The following is a 24247-nucleotide window of genomic DNA, read 5'->3' as shown; positions in this document are numbered from 1 at the left end:
ACAAAAGCTAAACATGTATCATCACAGATTCCCTGTTCAGTTGTCGGTCAAAGTCTTACGGCTGCACCTTCAGCTGTGAATGGACCAACAGCGAGTACACGGCAGTGCGTCTTGGACTGGGCCCTGAATGGTAAGACCAAAAGAAAGAAAAAAGAGAAGATATGTATCATTTCAAAACTGCACACCTTCTGAGGTTCGTGTTTCCCACTGAATCCATTTTGGTGCCTCCCTCTGTAGCAGGGAAGCCAAGAAGTCATGCCGCTGGGTCGGCAGCAGGCACCGTCAACTCGTTGGGGGGTTTCACTTTGAGCTGTCGCACTCCCTCTCACCTTACGCCGAAGAAAACACCAGGCTTGAACTCACTGCTGAGGCCATTTATAATCTCTACCTTCTCAGAATGACCAAGGCATTTTATCTCAGAGACATCAGTAAGATGAACCAAGCAAAATGTGTATCGCATTATCATTTCAATTGAGTTTAACTGTAGAAGATTACTGTTATGTTTTATGTATTTTTCACTGACAGAAATAACATTTCAGATGAGTAACAAATGATGTGTGGATATTTATAACATTTTAAATTGTAAGTTTTTGAAATGTTGACTGAAGACTAACTCATTTCATACACATTTTCATATTTAGTTTTTTTTTTTTTTTTTAATCCATTGACACTTTAATGCAGGTTACATTAATTTGTTTATTTTATATTTCTGTCCAGTCCAACCAGATAGTCCACTGATAGTCGGATGTCAGGAGGAGGGTCAGGACCTCAAAGTGACCATTGACCCACCATCCACTTGGTCCAGTCCTCATAGCTTCTTCACTCTGGAGCACCAGATTGAATATGTGTATAAAGATAACGGCAAGGTATGAAATATACTGGGCCTGAATATCACAATTTTTTTATTATAATCTGTTGATTTTTTTAATTGATCAATTAATCTAACTATTTTTTTTCACTCACTCTGTTGATTATTTTCAGATGAGTTGATCAATCCTTTGTCTAATTTAACAGTAAAACATAGCCACAAATTCAACCTTGTATTCAAATATTTTGTCAAAAGAAGTATTTATTTTACAATTTTAAAAAAGAAAAAATATAAAACATATAAGGTGCCATAAGGGGATAATTCTTACATGCAGATTTATGTCTACCTGAAACACAAAATAAAAAATTAAAATTTGTGACATTAAATCAGGTTGCAAGTAACCATTATTTTCACTATAAGTTCATGATTCATTAAAGAATATTTTTTGGATTAACTGATTAGTTATTTGGTCCATTTTATATATTAAAAAAAGAAAGAAAAATCTCCTCAAATCCCTGGATGATGTTGTCACGTGTTGTTTTGTTTACAACCTGAAGATATTGATTTATTGTCACAGAAGAGTAAAGAAACCAGAAAATATTAATATTTAAGAAGCTGAAATCAGATAATATGGGCATTTTAAAAAGGGCACAAAAGTACAAATCAATTTTCACAATAGTTAACAGTTAATTTACTAATCAATTAATAATAGATTAATATTTGCAGCATTAAAACTTTCATACTGTCTGCTGAATTAAAATGTCTCATAGCGTTTTATTTTTCTGTAGTGCTTTATTTTAATTTTTTTGACTGTTCAATCTTTCTGATTTCAGAGTGAATACTCTACATCTGATTTGATACCGAAGAGGATTAGCAAGCTGAGAGTTCGTTCCAGAGACTCGCTGGTGCTTTCAGCTTGGAGCCAGTGGACCCCATGGAAAAATGTAACCTACTGATATTATTCCAACCCAACATTATCTCCTTGTGCTGTCCCCTGTTTCAATCAGTGTCCTCTCACGTGTCCACCAGCTGTCTGCTTTCTCCTTTCAAACACAGCTGCTGGGTGTCTTAACAGTCACACACCAATGGCCAAGACATAGAGTGCATCCAGAAAGTATTCACAGTTCTTCACTTTTTCCACATTTTGTTATGTTACAGCCTTATTCCAAAATGGAGTAAATTCATTTTTTTTTTCCATCAAACGTCTACACACAATACCCCATAATGACCATCAGAAAAATTATTTTTTTAGATTTTTGAAAATTTATTTATTTTTAAACTAAGAAATAACATGTACATAAGTATTTACAGCCTTTGCCATGAAGCTCAAAACTGAGCTCAGGTACACCCTGTTTCCACTGATCATCCTTGAGATGTTTCTACAGCTTAATTGGAGTCAACCCATGGTAAATTCAGTTGATTGGACATGATTTGGAAAGACACACATCTGTCTACATATAAAGTCCCACAGCTGACAGCGCATGTCAGAGCACAAACCAAGCATGAAGTCAAACGAATTGTCTGTAGACCTCCGAGACAGGATTGTCTCGAGGCACAAATCTGGGGAAGGGTACAGAAACATTTCTACTGCTTTGAAGGTCCCAATAAGCACAGTGGCCTCCATTATTCATAAATGAAGATGTTCAGATTCACTAGGACTCTTCCTAGAGCTGGCCAAAACTAAACTGAGCAATCCCTTAGTCAGGGAGGTGACCAAGAACATGATGGTCACTCTGGCAGAGCTCCAGCATTCCTCTGTGGAGACAGGAGAACCTTTCAGAAGGACAACCATCTCTGCAGCAGGCCACCAATCAGGATTGAATGTCCTTGAGTGTCCCAGCCAGAACCCACACCTGAATTGAACATTTCTGGAGCTCTGTTGCACCGACACTCTCCATCCAACCTGATGGAACTTGAGAGGTGCTGCAAAGAGGAATGGGCAAAACTGCCCAAAGATAGGTGTGCAAAGCTTGTGGAATCATATTCAAGAAGACTTGAGGCTGTAATTGCTGCCAAAGGTGCATCAACAAAGTATTGAGCAAAGGGTATGAATACCAAAGAGGTTATATATGTGTACTAGATTCTGCACTCCCAATGCTGCCCACTAAACGCGAATGTCCCTTCATGGACAGCGACATGACACCTCCTAACCGGGCAAAATATTGACGAAGTTCCTGGATGTTAATGCATTTTCAATGGGGATACATGATTGAACAAAGAAAAATTAATTAAAATTCTGACCTGGATATTGAGCCAGTAAAATTAATTAACATTAAATTATGTAAGGAAAATATTAAACTTACTCTGACACTCACACATTCCCAAATATTAGTGTTGAAAGTTACACAGATCTGCGCTATTAAGCTGCATTGCTGGGCTGAGCTGCTGCTGTGTTCAACGCATGCATGTAATTTCTTAGTTTTTTATATTTAACAAATTTGCAGAAAAAAAATTTATGTTGTCATTATGCGGTGTTGTGAGTAGAATTATGACAGACAAAGTGAATTTATTTTGGAATAAGGCTGTATCATAACAAAATGTGGAAAAAGTGAAATGCTGTCGTGTGAATACTTTCCAGATGCAGCGTACACATAACACCTTAATTTAATGGTATTTCATTTTTTATATAAGATTTTTATTTATTACAATGTTATTTATTTGAAGTAAACATGACCACTGACATATTTATGAATGTGCAAAAACGGTCAAAGAAAAGTCTTAGCTACTTACTTATAAATGAAAACATCCACCCACACTGTAGATAATGTTATTTTTACAGAAGCGTAATGTTGCCATATCAGGAAAAAAAACTTTTTTTAATTATCAGTTCTACATTATAATGGGAACATTTTTATATTTAAAGTGAATGTATTCTTACACATTTTGTCGCAATGAGATAGAAATCACTTTTAACATGAAAGGTTTCACATTTTAATGTGATGAGTATCATATTTTAATGCAAAATGTTTCACATTTTTATGTGATGAGTATCACATTAAAATGCAAATAGTTTCACATTTGAATGTAATGACTATCACATTTTAATGTAAAAAGTTTCACATTTTAATGTGATGAGTATTACATTTTAATGTAGTTTCACATTTTAATACGAAAAACTTCATGTTTTAATGTCATATCAGTATCCCATTATAATTTGAAACTCTTCATGTTATAACAAGATCTTTTCACATTATAATATGACAGACGTGTAATATGAAGTTTCACTTTTTATCACATTTTTATGTGAAAAGCTTCATGTTTTAATGTGACAACTGTAGCACATAATGTGAAACTGTTCATGAAAATTCAGTAAGGTATATCTTCTAATATACATACATACATATAACATCATGTTATAACAAGACCTTTGTATATTATTACAAGAAAAACGTATACTGTGAAAAGCTTCACTTATTAACATTAAGTATCACATTTTAATGTCAAACATTTCATGTTTTAATGTGATAATTATTACATGATAATATGAAAACTTTCATGTTTTCATGAAATAATTAGTATCACATTATAATGTGATAAGTTTGTATCAATTTATCAGTGGGGGAAAACAAGTTTGTTGCTACCAGATTTAACCAAAGAGTTTGCTTAAGTCTCACCCATGTGGGATGATTAACAGTAAAATATTGAACAGTAAAAACCTGTGGAAAACAGAATTCAACATGAATCTAATTTTTAATTTAGAGTTTAGCCAAACATGTATTTTTTTTCTTCATTGTATTTCTTGTCCTTGTTATTTCATTATCAACGTGTTGGCTTTTTTGTGTATTTTGTTTGTCCCTGTTTGCAAAAAGCACAATTAAAGAAGCTTTGTGTTTCCTTCATTGTACAGTATGCATGTTGTTTCTTCATTTACACTGCTGTTCAACAGTTTGGACACATGGCGTGGAATGTGTTTGAGTTTGAATTTTACTGTCCACATTCATAGTGTTTTTTACTGATTGCTTGTTGTAAATATAATAAATAACAAAACACTTAATATTAATTTAACTTAAATTTTGAATCTAAAATTTGTAATCGTAAATCATGAGGTAGTTATTTCAAAAGTCTTAAATATTATGAAGAATCGATAATAAAGAATACACTGATAAGCAGAATCAGTAAAAGCATCAACATAGATAAAAACCTTTCAATTCCCATCCCTGCTGAACATGTTATTTTGGAGTAAATATTTGACTTCATTCCTGTAGTGCTATAGCAAACACAGCTGTCACATTTGGACAAGACTGATGATCCCATGCATTTATTTTGTCTGTTTCTGTTATAATTCAGCATAATTTAATTTATAATAAAGAACTCTAAAGAGCAGTTGATATTCATTCCTCGTTTTTCATTGCTCATGAAAAAGCAACAGATTTTTAGACAAGACAATATTTAAAAATTTAATTATTTTCAAGTGATCTGTAAAGTCGTGTAATCATGAGTTTATAAGCTAGTCAAATTTATGAAGGTTTTCATCAGAAGGTTTTTCAGATAAACAAATAAAAACTAGAGGTAAATTCTGTAGAATGCATTCTTCTGCCAAGTCACAACTTTAGTTGAAAGTTTAATCATTTGTTACCTTGTTGCAGGTGATTCCAAGAAAAAAGCAATGCAAATGCAAAAAACCAAAATATTGTTGCCTAGATGTGTTGGGGAAAATACACAACTGCAAGAGAAGGAGAAAAAAGACAAATATGAAGACAAAATAAGGTGATGGACCAGAGCCACGGATGTTCCCAGAAATACTTTCAGGGAAAACATCAATTGCAACCTGGATGGAATTCTTTGTTGTTGTTTATGTTGTTTTGTTGTTCAAACAAATACATGTGTAATTTTGTGTTTTATTTTTACTTACTTGAGTAACCATTTTATTCATTTAAGTTGATTTTTTTGCATGAACGCAGATACATTGAATGTATTATTGACTTTGTTCAGTGTAGACATCTGTACATCATAGAAGATCAAAAGTACAAACATCTGGTATAGGCAAGATGTCCCCCCCTTCCTCACAAGATCTCCATCACCTTACCCCTCCACCACCACCACCACCACCACCACTTCAATTGCAGCATCTAAACCTCAGCACTAAAGCAATAATCACAATCATGCCCACAATAAATCACTCAGTTCATAACACTGACCTACCTATTTTCATATCACTTCTTAAAACTTACATTATTGCACTGATAATGTATAATGTTGTTTATTTGCTGTATGTGACTGTTTTGATTAAACTGCATGTAAAGCAAGTTTGAGTACAAAATTGCTTTATGAATATCATTATTCTTGTTATTATTAGCAAAAGTAGGTATAGCCTGAAACCACACTGAAAAATTATGAAGTCAGCATTTCTATGCAATACGGCCACTGTTCACTATGTTTACTAACTAGACAGTAAAGAGTACACATGCACATGCTTCTTTCATATTAATGAAACTTGAGATAAATCACTTCATTGTGATTGCACAGTCTCATCATAGAGACTCAACTTGGCTTATAGCATAGAAATAGTGTCTATAAGACTTCTATTATATATATATATATATATATATATATATATATATATATATATATATATATATATATATATATATATATATACAGATACAGTAGTGTTCAGAATAATAGTAGTGCTATGTGACTAAAAAGATTAATCCAGGTTTTGAGTATATTTCGTATTGTTACATGGGAAACAAGGTACCAGTAGATTCAGTAGATTCTCACAAATCCAACAAGACCAAGCATTCATGATATGCACACTCTTAAGGCTATGCAATTGGGCTATTAGTAAAAAAAAGTAGAAAAGGGGGTGTTCATAATAATAGTAGTGTGGCATTCAGTCAGTGAGTTCATCAATTTTGTGGAACAAACAGGTGTGAATCAGGTGTCCCCTATTTAAGGATGAAGCCAGCACCTGTTGAACATACTTTTCTCTTTGAAAGCCTGGGGAAAATGGGACGTTCAAGACATTGTTCAGAAGAACAGCGTAGTTTGATTAAAAAGTTGATTGGAGAGGGGAAAACATATATGCAGGTGCAAAAAATTATGGGCTGTTCATCTACAATGATCTCCAATGCTTTAAAATGGACAAAAAAAAAAAAAAAAAAAAAAACAGAGACGCATGGAAGAAAATGGAAAACAACCATCCAAATGGATAGAAGAATAACCAGAATGGCAAAGGCTCACCCATTGATCAGCAGTATGAGCAAAGACAGTCTGGAGTTACCTGTAAGTGCTGTGACAGTTAGAAGACACCTGTGTGAAAATAATTTATTTGCAAGAATCCCCCGCAAAGTCCCTCTGTTAAATAAAAGACATGTGCAGAAGAGGTTACAATTTGCCGAGAACACATCAACTGGCCTAAAGAGAAATGGAGGAATATTTTGTGGACTGATGAGAGTAAAATTGTTCTTTTTGGGTCCAAGGGCCGCAGACAGTTTGTGAGACAACCCCCAAACTCTGAATTCAAGCCCCAGTTCACAGTGAAGACAGTGTTGGTGAAGCATGGTGGTGCAAGCATCATGATATGGGCATGTTTCTCCTACTATGGTGCTGGGCCTATATATCGCATACCAGGTATCATGGATCAGTTTGGATATGTCAAAATACTTGAAGAGGTCATGTTACCTTATGCTGAAGAGGACATGCCCTTGAAATGGGTATTTCAACAAGACAATGACCCCAAGCACACTAGTAAACAAGCAAAATCTTGGTTCCAAACCAACTAAAATTAATGCCTTGCAGATGTGAAGAAATCATGAAAAACTGTGGTTATACAACTAAATACTATTTTAGTGATTGACAGGATTGCTAAAAAAAAACAGTTTGAGCATAATAGTTTTGAGTTTGTAGCGTCAACAGCAGATGCTACTATTATTGTGAGCACCCCCTTTTCTACTTTTTTTTACTAATAGCCCAATTTAATAGCCTTAAGAGTGTGCATATCATGAATGCTTGGTCTTGTTGGATTTGTGAGACTCTACTGCTACCTTGTTTCCCATGTAACAATAAGAAATATACTCAAAACCTGGATTAATCTTTTTAGTCACATAGCACTACTATTATTCTGAACACTACTGTATATATATATATATATATATATATAAAATTGTTGGATTTATTTAGTTATTTATGGAGTTTTTTCCAGTGGGGGGGGGGGGGGGGGGCTGTTGATGGGGTATAAATATCTTGGATTTATGTGGTGGTGTAATTAAGTTGTCATTTATTTTAAGATATGAATAGTGAGAAGGAGGTAGGAGTGTCGAAGCGTGTACTTCTTCCTACTCCTTTTCGAGCACTGGCTCTTGGTTGGCATTTTTTTTGTGGATCATCATCACTATTTCTTTCCTTTGTGTTTTCTTTGTTCAAAATAAACTGAGTTAATTCACTCATTTATTACTAACTGGATTAACTATGCTGTTATTATTTTTTGCATGTCTTTTGTTACATTTTCTCAAAATTGTATTTTTTTTTCTTTTCTATTTTTATGTTTGAAATAAAAATTAATTCATTCAGTCAGTCTGTGTTATAATAGCCAAGTGGCCTCTGTGCGTGCAGGCATGTGTGAGTGCATGTGTATGGCTTCAATCACGGTGAAAGTGGGGACAGCTGACATTTGCCGTTTGGTATGCTTATGTACTTTGGGTCAAGGATGAATACTGCGAAAAACAAAAGTTGATAGGAAAAATATTTTTTGAGAAATTGGTGATTTTAGCTAATCAGTAAACAACGGACATTTGTAATCTTTCCTGTGTCCTGCTTCTTAGCATTTGGGTCCACTGCCTGATACAGTCCGGTTCCACCCGGTCCTCTAACCATAACAATACAAACCCTAACCTTAAGCATGGCGGAAGATCTCTCTCTTCTCATGGGAGAAAGGGGGTGAGCACTGAGATCTAAATGGCCTGTGGCCACCTTGAGGGAGATGATGGGTACTGGGGGAAAGTTTGTATCCCTGGGGGTTGTACCAAACTGGGAGGAGGCTACAGAGTCAGCAATCATTATTAGCAACATGTACCCAATTCTCCCTACCGCATATAGGAAAAATCAACCCAGAATGCATTGCCCTTTTAATGTCAGCCATCTCATATTAGCAATGTTACCTGTTTATTCGCCCTACTGAGATATCCCATAATCCCTTGCGTGCCAGAGAGGCACTGCAATCAAAAAAACATGGAGAAACCACGTGACAACAACTGTAAATGAACATTATACTACCAAAATGTAAATTTTTATGCCTTTCATAACATTTATAAGAGGCTGTCGCACGAGATCCCTGAACACTTGCTAAAACAAATATTCCAAATATTCAGTGTCTGCTACCTTCAACCTGCGTGGAACTTTATAAACACAAACTGAATTTCAGACGTCTTATATATGTTACTCTGGAACAAACAACACTAACAGTGTTGTAAAAGACAATAAGCACGGAGTTAAAGAGCAAATTTCACTTTCCACCACAATGACCTGAACAGGAAGCAATCGCGGCTCACGGCAATTCCCATCATAAATAATGGAGAAATCATTTGAGATTCTTGCGTGTTTACATAAAACAAACACAGTAACAATCTCTAAAAACCTAGTTAATACAACCCCAATTCCAATGAAGTTGGGACGTTGTGTGAAATGTAAATAAAAACAGAATACAATGATTTGCAAATCATTGTATTCTGTTTTTATTATGTTTATATAGGTTGAAGAGGATTAGAGGATTTGCAAATCCTCTTCAACGTATATTCAATTGAATATACCTATATTCAACTGAATATAGACAAGTGATTTAATGTTCAAACTCATAGATGTCTTTGTGCAAATATTTGCTCATTTTGAAATGGATGCCTACTACACATTTCAAAAAAGACAGGGGCGACAAAAGACTGGGAAAGTTGATGAATGCTCAAAGAACACCTGTTTGGAACACAGGTGAACAGGTTAATTGGAAACAGGCGAGTATCATGATTGGATATAAAAGGAGCATGCCCAAAAAGCTCAGCTGTTCACAAGCTTAGATGGGGCGAGGATCACCACTTTGTGACCAACTGCATGATAAAAATAGTCCAACAGTTTAAGAACAATGAATTTAGGGATTCCATCATCTACAGTCCATAATAGAATCAGAAGATTCAGAGAATCTGGAGAACTTTCTACATAAAAGCAGCAAGGCCTAAAACCAACATTGGATGCCCGTGACCTTCGATCCCTCAGGCAGCAAAAAACCGATATGATTGTTTAAAGGATCTTACCGTGTGGGCTCAGGAACACTTCAGCAAACCATTGTCTGTTAACACAGTTCGTCACTACATCTACAAGTGTAATTTAAAACTCTACCATGCAAAGCAAAAGCCATACATCAACAACATCCAGAAATGCCACCACCTTCTCTGGGCCCGAGCTCATTTGAAATGGACAGACGCAAAGTGGAAAAGTGTGCTATGGTCTGATGAGTCCACATTTCAAATTGTTTTTGGAAATCATGGACATCGTGTCCTCTAGACAAAAGAGGAAAAAGACCATCCAGATTGTTACCAGCGCAAAGTTCAAAAGCCAGCATCTGTGATGATATGGGGGTGTGTTAGTGCCCATGGTATGGGCAACTTACACATCTGTGATGGCACCATCAATGCTGAAAGGTACATCCAGGTTTTGGAGCAACACATGCTGCCATCCAAGCAACGTCTTTTTCAGGGACGCCCCTGCTTATTTCAGCAAGACAATACCAAGCCACATTCTGCACGTGTTACAACAGTGTGCCTTCATAGTAAAAGAGTGTGGGTATTAGACTGGCCTGCCTGCAGTCCAGACCTGTCGCCCATTGAAAATGTGTGGTGCATTATGAAGCGCAACATACGACAACGGAGACCCCGGACTGTTGAACAACTCAAGTCATAAGATCAGGTAAGAATGGGAAAGAATTCCACCTACAAAGCTTCAATAATTAGTGTCCTCAGTTCCCAAACGCTTATTGAGTGTTGTTGGAAGGAAAGGTTGAAGACGATTTGCAAATCAATGTATTCTGTTTTTATTTACATTTTACACAACATCCCAACTTCACTGGAATTGGGGTTGTATAATACGAAGAGTTTTACCTTGCAATGTTGATGCTATTTTCCGTATGCAGCGGTTAAATTGCAGCATTATCTGACCGCCTCAGTGCATTTCTCAATGTTGTTGACATCTTGCACAGTGCGGAACTCCCTGAGATTTTGCGAGATTTGAAACCTCAATAGGTTGAATTGACTGTGGATGTAAAAATGAAACAATCAAGCAACACAAGCAACACAAATCAAACGACACAAGCGCGGTGATAGCTGTCTGATGTTTACTGACTGTCATGTAGAACTTGGAAGTAAGACCCCCATCACACATAACACCTATGAGCAGGAATCAAGCAGAATCAGACAGACAGCCATGTATGACTGCCAGATGACCACGTAAAATGTGGGCGGATCCAGTCTGGACTGAGTCGTGCACACCTGCATGACTGCAGCCCAAACATTGTCAGACATCAGTACACAGACACGGACTGCTGCCAGTCTGCACCGGAGTCAAAAACAAAGCACTCAGACTACCAGACGGATTCGCCTGAGTGCTGTCACTCACTCACTTAATCACCCACTCAATTCAATTTCAATTTAATTTCAGTTTATTTCATTTATACGAGGTCTGTTAGAAAAGTATCGGACATGCTGGACTCCGAAAAATGATGCCCACCTCTTCCACCATTCGGAAGATTCAGACGGCTTTTCGTGGCTTTTCAGTATATATATATATATATATATATATATATATATACACACACACACATATACACATATATATATGTGTGTGTGTGTGTGTGTGTGTGTGTGTGTGTGTGTGTGTGTGTACCATATTATGAACAAAAGTGGATGTAAATGGACTGCATTTATAAAGGGTTTTTCCATCTGCATCAGATGCTGAAAGCGCTTTATAATTATGCCTCACATTCACCCATTCACACAAACACACTCACACCCCCCGATGTCAGGGTGCTGCCATGCAAGGTGCTCACTACACAAAGGGAGCAACTAGGGGATTAAGGACCTTGCCCAAGGGCCCATAGTGATTTTCCGGTCAGGCTGGGGTTTGAACAGAGGATCCTCTGGTCTCAAGCCCAACACTTAGCCACTAGACCATCACCTCCCCATGGATAACAAAAGTCATGACGGATAACATAGCAATAGTGGATGTTTTTAATAGATGCACTGAAAGAATAAAACACCAAACTAGCTACAGGAGAGTTTTCCCTGCAATGACAATATTTATTACGCACAGCTCTGTGAGCTTCAGTCTAATATTAATAATAAAGCTCATAGCAACTCTAAGCTCCAAAACTGCACAAGCAGACCCCATAAATGTCTTAAAATAGTTCATCCGACACAAAACTCAACATGTGGCTACGCACAAGCCGCTTATTATTATTATTGCTGGAATAAGGGATAGAACTCTTTGTTCATTACTTTCCATTTCAGTCATACACACAGGTGAAATGTTCGCCCACAGCCTTTGAACTGGCGATTTGCACAGTTTATAGCTGCACATGAAGGCTTTTTTTTTTTGTCAAAATCACAAACAATAAAATTGCTTGCATCTGGTTAAAGATCGACAAAAAAAAGACCGCTCAGGAGCGGTACACGCGAGAGGTAATACGGCGGCAGGTTTGTGGCCGAACTCAGGTACTGTCTCTTTAAAACTGTCCTCCGTGTCTGCAATGCGCATGCGCCAACTACATGACGTCATCACCTGCTGCTGTTGTCGAAGAGTGAGACTAACGCACGGGTTGAGTGTGCAGTGCCGGCACAAACCATTCGGAAAATGGGGTGTCAGCTCTCGGTGGCGAAAACGGCCGGTGTCCCGACAAGATGAGCTACTTATCACTTGTACGTGCAGCTTGTCTTGCTGCTTCAAAAAAATAGCTAGAAAGATCTGTGGAGATATATCTCCTCTTGCATTTTCTTTCTTCTTTTTGTTTTGTAATTCTTCGTTTATATTTCTATTTTGACACTTTTATTGTATGAAAATGTATAGTCCCTACAAGAAGATGTATGTTTTTCTATATTGTTTTATTGTGTTCAATTAAATAAATAAATATTGTCTTGCTGATGGCCGCAAGCTTCAGGAAAGAAGAACCAGGGCGGTGAATCCTTGAGAATGACATGAAATGAGTGCCATGAATTTATGTTAATTAATATTACAAGGGGGATTACCCAACTTCAGATTTTTATTGTATTCTTTGTACTCTGTTTGTAAGAAAAAAAAAAAAAAATCCCTCATCACTTTTTTCTGATGTCAAGGATGATATATATATATATATATATGTGTGTGTGTGTGTGTGTGTGTGTGTGTGTGTGTGTGTGTGAGAGAGAGAGAGAGAGAGAGAGTGTGTGTGCGTATACACGTTGCACATTTTAAGAAGTTTCACTGCAAAATAACAATTAGGCTCCATAAAAACAAAATAGTTGATCAGCCTTGGCATCACAAAAAAAAGTGATGAGGGAGGCATTTTATTATTATTATTATTATTATTATTATTATTATTATTATTATTATTATTATTATTATTATTATTATTTTGTTAGAAACAGTTTGCACACATAAGCGACAGTAGCCTTAGGAACAATATAGCCCCCGCCCCCAAACAATAAAAAAAGGTTATCATCACTGACATTGATGAGAGAGGGTTTTTTTACGTTTATCATCCTTGACATTGAGGAGGGATATTAGTCATAATTTTGGTTTATGTATTTTATTTTGCATTACGCATATTTTACATGGGAGGTATTTTTTTTTCGCCACCGAGCGCTGACACCCGCTTCCTCCGAATGGTTTGTGCCGACACTTCATACTCAGCCCGTGCGTTAGTCTCACCCGTTGTGGAAGCTCTCCAAGATATCAGAGCTTCTTGTCTTTCTTTGCTTCTTATATCACTGTCGCAGTCTGCTTTGTGCTGCACGACGGAGCTTCACACATGTAGCGAAAATGAAGAAGATTCTTCTGACGTCAGCTGTGGCGTTTTTTCTTTGGAGTTTGTTTGTGCACTTTAGCCGTACGACAGGTGAGAACCGTAATAGACTCGTTTCCGTCCATTATTAGTTATATTACAGACAGGTCGGTGTACTGCGTCACTGTCAGTTAATGCTATTTTGTACTACTGCTGTGGCTTGTTAATGTAGCTTTTCCACGTGAGATGCAAAAGTGAAATGTGTCACACAAGTGGGACCTGGACTAAGACTTCTGGAAGTGCGCGAAGCAGTAGTCCAGATGTTGAAGTATTTGTTCAGCTTTTAAACTTTTAATGCATTTCAGGAAGTTAAACCATAACCTAATCCTTACCTTAAATCACTGAAGAAAAAGTAATTTACAAGGTTGTTAGGCAGCTGAGACAACCACAGAAACAAGGAATGCTCAAGTTCAGGAGCGCAAATGTGACAGCCATTTCTGGAAGTGCTCCTAGTGCAGAACCTGTCCATGTTCTAAACCTGCCTCAGCTGTCTAATGGCTGTCCACATTAATGTATCTTAAGTGGGTTAGGTTCTGTTTTTTGTAAAGTACATTAAACAAGATGTAGCTGTATTTGTATACTGAAATTCTGTTTGTATGTGGTCAGGTGATTATGAGGCTGCACACTTGTACATATATTTGCTATTGATACGTAGATTCCTAAACTGTGATAACCACAAACCCTAACAAGTCCTTGCTATGTACAAAGAGAATTTGAAATCATTAATACAGCTACATGCGAGTAGTCACTTTCATTAAACAATTCCTGCACTTGTACCAAACAATTTGTAAGCTTTGGGAGTCAAGATACTGTCCATATGCCACCAATTAACATCAGCCCTTCATTCATGACATGGATACCTGAGAGGTCAGTCTGTGAGTATTAGCTCAGATATCGGATTGCTTGTAAAGGGATATTGGTTTGTGTGAATGGTTGAGCAGCAAATAAGAAATGAGAAGATTGATGATTGTGAATACATGTAATTATCCGTGATAGTAGCAATAATAATTTGGGTTATGTCATGATGCCTGGAGAGCATTTGAACATATGACATGTAACAAAGTAGGGCTTGGAACTTAAAATGATTTAACTGCTTTTGATTAACTGGATAGGAGGGGCTTTAAAAATACACCTTTTGTTTTTTTCTTTAAAGTTTAAAGAGTTTTCAGAGAGCAAATAAACTCATACATACAGACATAACACATTAAGACACACATACACAAAGGATAAACAAACACACACACAGGCTCTTGGTCGATGCACGCAGTAAATTAACCTTTTCAACATTTTTTTATTTATTATGGTAATCACAATGAGCAACACATCCATGTACAGGTACAATCACACATACATAAAAACAAACACACACACTTACTTCAAATGATGAGGTTGGCTTCCATCCCGCACTGCTGACTTTAGTTTCCCAAATTTTTTTCATCTGTTGGGATCTGAAGGGAATCTGTACATCTTGGACCCCTTGTCATGTCACTATTTGTGCATCCAAATGCACAGCAACCTGACATTTTCAGTGAATAAATAAATAAACTTGATATGCAAACAGCTTAACAGCAAATGCAAATTTGGTCCCAAGATGGCACCACAAGTCATGTGACCGTTTTCCTCCAGCTCATTATGCGCCCCTCCCCCTTACACTTCTCACTTCTTCTGTGCACCTTCTCAGCTGCAGGGGGCGCCAATTTGCCAATTAAACACAGTGGTATGACACATAATAGAAAACCGCTTTGTGGTACAGATCTTGTTTTTGTTTTTTTAAAGTATGTGTGCCGCCCCCTCATATGTCATGAAAAAATGCCACCCTGGGTGGCTACCCGGTTTGCCTGTGCCAAAAACCTCTACTGCCAATCACTTTGTGTGCACTTTAATAAGCTATAATTCTGATGCTGTAACTATTTATTTATTTATTTTTGGTAACCTAATTTTGTTTCCAATATGTTTGATTTCAGGTCTTGGAATCAATGAGCTGCTATATTTTCGGGTCATCAGTCCAGAGGATATTGGGTACATATTCAGTGCTGCACCGGCGAAAGACTTTGGAGGAAGTTTTGTAAGTGCTGTCCGCTCTTATTCTGTGCGTGATTTATTACCCAGAATCTTCAGGTCTCACTCACTCACTCACCCACCCATCATTGTAACTTGCATTCTTCCATTTGTTCTGTTTTGTCCCCCATCCCTCCTTTTTGCTACCATTGTAAAGACTTCAACGTATGAGGAAATTTTCCTGGTGCCAGCAGACCCAGCAGATGGCTGCTCTGACCTGAAGGACCAAAAAATTATTAATGGACAAGTAATCCTCGTAGAAAGAGGGTACGCATATGCATGTCTGTAAAAATTGCATAGGTTATGGTAATTAAATATGATGAGTTTATTATTCTGTCAGGTTTTGGATGGATGTGTGTGGTTTTCATAGCAAATTGTTGTTTATTTGTGGTGAATTGGTCGGAAAAGTTCAGTTTAAAGGTGATTGTTTAATTCATAAGGAATTGATGTAGAAGTGGCATTAGTAAGTCTTGACTTCCACCTTTTACCTTTTCAGTGAAAGTGACTTTAATATAAACTCATCAATGTGTTCATTATGCTCTGAAAGTTTTCTTATGTGCATTGAAGTTTCCCCCCACTCCATGTTTAGAGTAATATTGTTTTAATGTAATTAAAGAGTAAACTAAAACATTGAATATTACTTGTGAAAAGGGGCTAGCTTAATAAGCTTTAGCTTCAGCCTACTTTGTAAACCCATGTGACATTTGGATATCTGATGTTGATGTTTTGTGTTAATTGTTGGATAACGACAAATTTATTATAAAATAATTGTACATTATATGCATACGCCCGCACACACACACACACGTATACATACATAGAGAAAGAGAGAGAGGAATTTAAAAATTTCCCAACCTTTCTCTTTCTGCATACCTACTGTAACAAAATCAGAGGATTTGTTTGTGCAAAGATTTTTTTTTTTTTTTTTGGTCAGTTTTTGATTTTGTGCAAGTTTACATTTACTAGAAAGTAGTACTCATTGGCATGAAGACAGTAACAGTTACAGCAGTGGTGGGGCAGCTAACCAAAAAAGCTAGCTTCGCTAACCACAAATCCGCTAACTTAAAAGTTAACTTTTATTACGCTAAACCCATAAACCACTAAAACATTTAGCGGAAGCTACAGCTAACCGCTAACCGTTAGTATTGACTGCAGTACACTGTAAGCTACTGACAAGCCAGTTTTGAGTTTACTGCAGACACTTCTGAGTACAAGCAAAGGCAACCACAAATCCAACACAAACAACGAGTCAGAGCTTCTGTCTTTGTGCGCCCTGCACACTGCTGTAAGGAAGAGTCATTTACATTCAACATACACTGCCCCAGACGTGTGGCAGTAGACATGAAAAGCAAAGCAGGTTTGACTTATAGTTTGATTTATAAACCAAATTAATCCGGATAGTTTATCGACATTGAGTTGTTTCGATACTAATCCTGCTCGGTACCACAGGAACCACAGATTCAGACATTTGGTGTATGTGCTTGGCTGAGGAGCCAGTGGTGCGAAGCTACCATTGGTGGGATTATGACTGAACGCCTCTAAGTCAGAATCCTGCGTAGACAAATCGCTGTGGATTTTCAGTTGGCCCTTGATTGAACCCGGTGAGAAGAGCTGCTCGGGACTGGACTGGGGCAGGGCCAGATATGTGGCCGCTCCTGTCCTTTCTTGCACCTCATGCTTGTGGAGAACCTGGTGCTAAATCACTTGCAGACAACCTGATTCTGGGTCAGGGTGTCATAAGTAGCAGAGCAGCTTCCTCGTTGTGATCTGTTGAAAGACAGCATTATGGGAAAATGAGCCTCTGCTCATCACTGGTTGGTTGGTTTATTTATTTGTAAAAAAAACAACACACAATGTGTGTATTGGTTTTTACAAAAAAAAAGTGTATTTGTAAATATGTAATTTTTTATTTGTAAAAAAAAAAAGGCATTTGCAAAACTGAAAATTCTGTTTAAGTGTGACTCCATCCATCCATTTTCTTCCGCTTTATCCGGAGTCGGGTCGCGGGGGCAGCAGCTCAAGCAAAGCCGCCCAGACCTCCCGATCCACACACACCACCTCCGGGGGAACCCCAAAGGCATTCCCAAGCCAGCCAAGAGATGTAGTCCCTCCAACGTGTCCTGGGTCTTCCCTGGGGCCTCCTCCCAATGGGACGTGCCCGGAACACCTCTCCTACGAGGCATCCAGGGGGCATCCGGAAAAGATGCCCGAGCCACCTCAACAGAGTCCTTTCGACGTGGAGGAGCAGTGGCTCGACTCCGAGCTCCTCCCGAGTGACTGAGCTCCTCACCCTGTCTCTAAGGGAGTGCCCAGCCACCCTGCGGAGGAAACTCATCTCGGTCGCTTGTACTCGCGATCTCGTTCTTTCGGTCATGAGCCAAATCTCATGACCATAGGGGAGGATCGGAACGTAGATCGATCGATAAATTGAGAGCTTTGCCCCCAACTCAGCTCTGTCTTCACCACGACGGTCCGATACAGCGTCTGCATCACTGCAGATGCTGCACTGATCCGTCTATCGATCTCACGCTCCAGCCGTCCTTCACTCGTGAATGAGACCCCGAGATACTTAAACTCCTCCACTTGAGGCAAGGACACGCCACCGACCTGAAGAGGGCAAAGCACCTTTTTCCGGTCGAGAACCATGGCCTCAGATTTGGAGGTGCTGATTTTCATCCCAGACGCTTCACACTCGGCTGCAAACCACCCCAGTGCACGCTGAAGGTCCTGATTTGACGAAGCCAACAGAACCACATCGTCCTCAAACAGCAGAGACGAGATTCTGTGGTTCCCAAACCAGACCCCCTCTACACCCTGGCTACGCCTGGAAATTCTGTCCATAAAAATAATGAACAGAACCGGTGACAAAGGGCAGCCCTGGCGGAGGCCAACGTGCACTGGAAACAGGTTTGACTTACTACTGGCAATGTGAACCAAGCTCCTGCTGCGGTCGTACAGGGACCGGATAGCCCTTAGCAAAGGACCCCGTACTCCCGGAGCACTCCCCACAGGGTGCCCCGTGGGACACGGTCGAACGCCTTCTCCAGATCCACAAAACACATGTGGACTGGTTGGGCGAACTCCCATGAACCCTCGAGCACCCGATGGAGCGTGTAGAGCTGGTCCAGTGTGCCGCGACCAGGACGAAAACCACACTGCTCCTCCTGAATCTGAGTTTCGACTGTTGGTCGAATTCTCCTCTACAGTACTCTGGAATGGACCTTACCGGGGAGGCTGAGGAGTGTGATCCCCCTATAGTTGGAACACACCCTCCGGTCCCCTTTCTTAAACAGAGGGACCACCACCCCGGTCTGCCAATCCAGAGGCACTGTCCCCGATCGCCACGTGATGTTGCAGAGGCGTTTCAGCCAAGACAGTTCCACAACATCCAGAGACTTAAGGTACTCAGGACGGATTTCATCCACCCCAGGAGCCTTGCCACTGAGGAGCTTTCTAACCACCTCTGTGACTTCGGCCTGGGTAATGGATGAGTCTGCCTCTGAGTCCCATGTCTCTGCTTCCTCTTCAGAAGACGTGACGATGGGATTGAGGAGATCCTCGAAGTACTCCTTCCACCGCCCGACAACATCCCCAGTCAGGGTCAACAGACTGGAGCTGCTTCCGCCTCCTGAGACGTCGGACGGTTTGCCAGAATCTCTTCGAGGCCGACTGATAGTCCTCCTCCATAGCCTCCCCGAACTCCTCCCTGACCAGAGTTTTTGCCTCTGTGACCGCACGGGCTGCGGCACGCTTGGCCTGCCGGTACCTGTCAGCTGCCTCTGGGGTCCCACCTACCAACAAAGATAAGTAGGACTCCTTCTTCAGCTTGACGGCATCCCTTACTTCCGGTGTCCACCACCGGGTTTGGGGATTGCTGCCGCGACAGGCACCAGAGACCTTGCGACCACAGCTACTAGCGGCCGCATCAACAATGGAGGTGGAGAACATGGTCCACTCGGACTACATGTCTCCAAGTTGAAGACCTCGCTGACAGAGGGTTCCGCCAGTCAGATGATACGACTACAAAGTCGATCATCAACCTCCGGCTCAGGGTGTCCTGGTGCCACGTGCACTTATGGACACCCTTGTGCTCGAACATGGTGTTCGTGATGGACACACTGTGACTAGCACAGAAGTCCAACAACTGAACACCACTCGGGTTCAGATCGGGGAGGCTGTGCTTCCCGATCACCCCCCTCCAGGTCTCACTGTCGCCGCCCACATGGGCGTTGAAATCCCCCAGGAGAACAATGGAGTCCCCAGTCGGAGCGCTATCTAGTACCCCTCCCAGGGACTCCAGGAAGGTCGGGTACTCTGTACTGCTGCTCGGCCCGTAGGCCGAGACAACGATGAGAGACCTGTCCCCGACCCGAAGGCGTAGGGACGCGACCCTCTCGTTCACCGGAGTGAACTCCAACACATGGCGACTGAGCTGGGGAGCAATAAGCAATGCGACTCCAGCTCTCCGCCTCTCCCCGTGGGCAACGCCAGAAAAATGAAGCGTCCAGCCCCTCTCCAGGAGTTGGGTACCTTAGCCCAAGCTGTGCGTGGAGGTGAGCCCGACTATCTCTAGTCGGTATCTCTCAACCTCCCGCACAAGCTCAGGCTCCTTCCCCCCTAGGCTCCTAGCCTGAGCCTAAGTGTGACTCAGCACAACAAATAGCAACCTTGTGATATTTGGGCGCTATTCAGTCATCCAGTAGATGGGTCAAAATGCATATAATACTGCCATCTACTGGATGGCAGTGTGAATAGCGCCTAAATATCACATGGTCACTATTGCCTTATTTCATTTATTTATTTGAATTAGGACAGTGCATATTAATCAATGCGTCAGCAAAAGCGTCAACATAAATATGCCAGAGTTAGCACAAGAGCTAAATTTCATCCGTTGTCCTAAGGCAGGTACAAACATTTAACAATAAATCTGACAACACAGACATTTGACATTATACCAGACACACACAACTTGACAGCAAACAATTTACAATAAAAGGATCAATCTGAAAATTAAAAAAGACCAAAATGCATAATTATCTATGGCTACATGACTGGTTAGTTTTCAACCAATTTTTAAGAGCTTATTTGAAAATTGAATATTGTCCACAGTTTCTGATATGCTCTGGCAGAGCGTTCCATAAGTTTGTTCCTCTGATAAACACCACCATTTGGCCAAATTTAGTCCTGCATCTTTGAACAATACAGTCCCCTCTTGTTGATGCTCTGGTGCCCATTCCATTGTTATTGTTTTTCCTATCAATAAATGTTTTTAGAGGTGGAGGGGCCAGCCCATTAAATATTACAATAATGATCATTTAAAGGCTTTCTATCTAAAACTTTTAAAGTTCTCTTAAACAGAGATTTCAGGGGCTTCAAAGTACTCTCTGTTGTCTGGGACAGTGTTGTATAACAATAAGTGATGTGGCTAAATATCATTGTGCTCCTAAATTTTTTCATTTAGGAGCACCTGTGCTGCTAGTAAAAAAGCTAAGCGTACAGCCCTGCATAACAGACAGGAACCAATGTGTGATTTTAGGGTTTACAAATGTTTTTGACTGTTCGGCTTTACTAACTATGCCAGCAAAAAAACGTTAGTGGAACTAAATTTAGCAGAAGTTAATTGGTCCGCTGATGGTTTTTGAGGTTATCTGAAAAGCTAATCCGCTAACAAAAAAGTTAGCTTTGCTAATTAGCGGTTAGCAGAACTGTGCCCACCACTGAGTTACAGTGATCTGACATTTGATCCCAGTGAACTTGACCTTCATCCAAAAGGTTGACCTCTGCCACTGTTGGTCCATATAGAGTTGAAAATCAAACTCCTTGACATTTGCCGATTTTCTCATACCCTGTCTCTTGGCTTTGCATATTTTTGTGTACTCTAGAGGTTGTTCCTTTATACAAAAGGCCCAGCATGTGGAGGAAGCAGGAGGCAAAGCTGTTATAATTGCAGATAATGTGGAGGATAACGACAGTCAGTATCTCGATATGATCACTGATGGGAGTGCTGCTAAACCGAGTATACCCGCACTCTTCCTGCTGGGACGTGACGGGTAAGACACACACAGAAAAACACACCATTGTTCATGTCTGTTTTATGTGTCAAGGTCATACAGACATTTGTGGTCATGGATGATTTTTGTCATCTAGGATGATGATCAGACGGTCACTTCAGAGACAAGCACTGCAGTGGGCTGTCATTTCAATTCCTGTCAATGTTTCTTCTTTGGCTTCTTTTCCTCTTAAGCAACCCCCGTGGACACTGTGGTGAAATAACACATTCCTTCAAACACACCTAATGGTCAGTCAGTCATCAGTTTACATCCTGTCAACAGTGAATAGACCCACAGGCCTTACAGGAAAATTATCTGGTGGCAGTTCAACAGATTTGCATACTTTAGTTTTGGGTTATAAACGCAACAAAAACACACAGAAGGGGCAGAGGCTGGGGAGCGTATGATGCTGTTAAGGTGATGAGGTTTTTCACTGAGTATGCCTCCAGCTGTATGTAATCATGGTTACTTCAGGGGGGAAAATAACATGGTATAAAAAAATCACCACACCTTGTTGTGTACAGTTTGCTCTCTCCGTTCCAGTAATGCAATCAGTTGTGTGGAAAAGAAATGTGGGCCATGACAGCACACTAGACTTCATGTGTACGGGGGGAATTGTCAGTGCAGACATGCAGGAAACATTTCTCTGCATGATCTTGGACAAGAGGACATGCACAAAATAGAAATTAAAACTTTTTTTTATGTTTGTCTTTGGTATCATTTATATGCCATCAGTTCTATGTCCACATTGTTGTTCCACTGTGCCAATACTGTATATATGTGTGTCTGTCTATATGGTAGAGACCTTCAGGCTTTTACTATTGCTTGCCTTTTGTTTATCATTGGGGGGAGCAGCACCATAAGTAGCAAAAAGCACACCGTAGAAGAACCCCAGAAGAAGATGCTAGCTCTTTTTAGCCTGTTGCCATAACATATATATTTCTCTGGGCTGAAATTAATTTGCATTATTACCCATGCAGACACATGGAAAATATGCAAGCTCTACACCAAAAGGACCAGGTGGGAAGCGATCCCACAAACTTCTCACTGTGAGGTAACTGTGCTAACCACTAACAGATGCTGAAAAGTCAAAAAATAAAATGCCTTTCAGAGAGATGCAACACTTCTAAAATAACTCTGCTATTGAGGCATGGTCACACAAAATCCTGGGATCGCTTCCAACATGGAGTTTTCTTGATCTCCGTGTTTGTGCAGTTTCCTTCCGTGTGCTCAGGCTTCCTTCAACAACATGTCAGTTAGGTGTATTTGGAAACTTTCAATTGAATGTAGGTGTAAATGTATTTGTCTGTGAAAATCTGGTGCTGTGACTGGCGGCCTGTCCAGGGTGTACTCAGCCTCTTGCCCAGTGACTGCTGTGACAGGCTCCAGCTCCCCCTGACCCTTAACTGCAATAAGTGTGTGTAGAAAGTGAATGAATAAAGCTGCTTTATAATTATCCACACCTTGATATTGAGTGTTAATTATTTTAGGCCACACCCTCCCTCATTACATAAATGAATATCACCTCTGAGAATGCTTAACTCTCAAGCATTCACTTTTGCTTTGAGCTGGAAAATATTCATGGAAATTATCAAGTCAGAATACTCACTTGCCTAGTAATTGTGCACACAGTACAAAACACTCAAAGGGTGAAGTAATACAAATACTGTGGGCATAATTATTGGCACCACTCTGTGGGTAGAGCTGTCCCTCATTGTGTTCCATTTGCTTTCAGTTTGGAGAGGTATATCATCCAAACAGGATGGAAGAAAGGACTTGCCTGTCTCTAGAAAGAAAAGTGTGTTAACCTGAATTGCAATAACAGCTCGGGTATTACAGGCAGGGATGCCACGAAAGTCACTTTGACTTGTCACTCTTTGTAGGATCTCCTGCTTACTGTTTGCAGCTCAGGGCAGTCTGGTTTCACACCCAAAAAGCCAATCGCTGATTTCATCCTACCTCAGTGTGCATTCATTGATTCCATGATTTCCCCATAAGCATGATCAGGATGCTTTTATTCTGAGAATTTCCAGAATACAAAATTGCTGGACATCATGTCAAGTTTATGCATGACCACCGTGATATAGGACTGCAACTATTGATGATTTTCATTATTAATAAATCTCTCTAGCACTTTCTTTATTAATCAGTTAGTTGTTTCACCCAGAAAATGTCAGAAAGTGATGAAAAATGTTCATCAGTGTTTTCCAAACCCAGTATCATGCCCTGAAATGTTTTCTTCCACAACCCTAAAAAACTCTACTGTCAAAGAGGAGTAAAGAAACAAATACTTTAAATAGATAAAAAAAGTTGAAA

At 39.7% G+C, this 24247-nt stretch overlaps 2 protein-coding genes across 2 annotated transcripts in view; both read left to right on the top strand.

Annotated features, from left to right (window-relative positions):
• The window catches only part of si:dkey-88e18.2 (interleukin-12 subunit beta), a 28459-nt gene extending 22813 nt beyond the window's left edge, over positions 1 to 5646 (top strand). The window contains exons 3-7 of the mRNA XM_034169585.1: positions 28 to 130; positions 238 to 428; positions 718 to 866; positions 1642 to 1752; positions 5395 to 5646. Of these exons, the coding sequence (XP_034025476.1) occupies positions 28 to 130; positions 238 to 428; positions 718 to 866; positions 1642 to 1752; positions 5395 to 5514 (674 nt within the window). The 3' untranslated portion in view covers positions 5515 to 5646. The remainder of the gene's footprint in view (positions 1 to 27; positions 131 to 237; positions 429 to 717; positions 867 to 1641; positions 1753 to 5394) is intronic.
• An 8050-nt stretch (positions 5647 to 13696) lies between these two features.
• Positions 13697 to 22492, top strand: LOC117510849 (protease-associated domain-containing protein 1-like). Its single transcript, XM_034170738.1, has 5 exons — positions 13697 to 13877; positions 15788 to 15888; positions 16039 to 16148; positions 21764 to 21931; positions 22029 to 22492. Exons 1-5 carry the CDS (start codon positions 13802 to 13804, stop codon positions 22147 to 22149), a joined length of 576 nt encoding a protein of 191 aa, XP_034026629.1. The 5' UTR covers positions 13697 to 13801; the 3' UTR covers positions 22150 to 22492.
• Positions 22493 to 24247: the final 1755 nt, after the last annotated feature.

The sequence above is a fragment of the Thalassophryne amazonica genome, chromosome 5 (genome assembly GCF_902500255.1).
Source record: "Thalassophryne amazonica chromosome 5, fThaAma1.1, whole genome shotgun sequence".
NCBI classification, from domain to species: domain Eukaryota; kingdom Metazoa; phylum Chordata; class Actinopteri; order Batrachoidiformes; family Batrachoididae; genus Thalassophryne; species Thalassophryne amazonica.
This window is presented reverse-complemented; position numbering and strand designations above follow the sequence as displayed.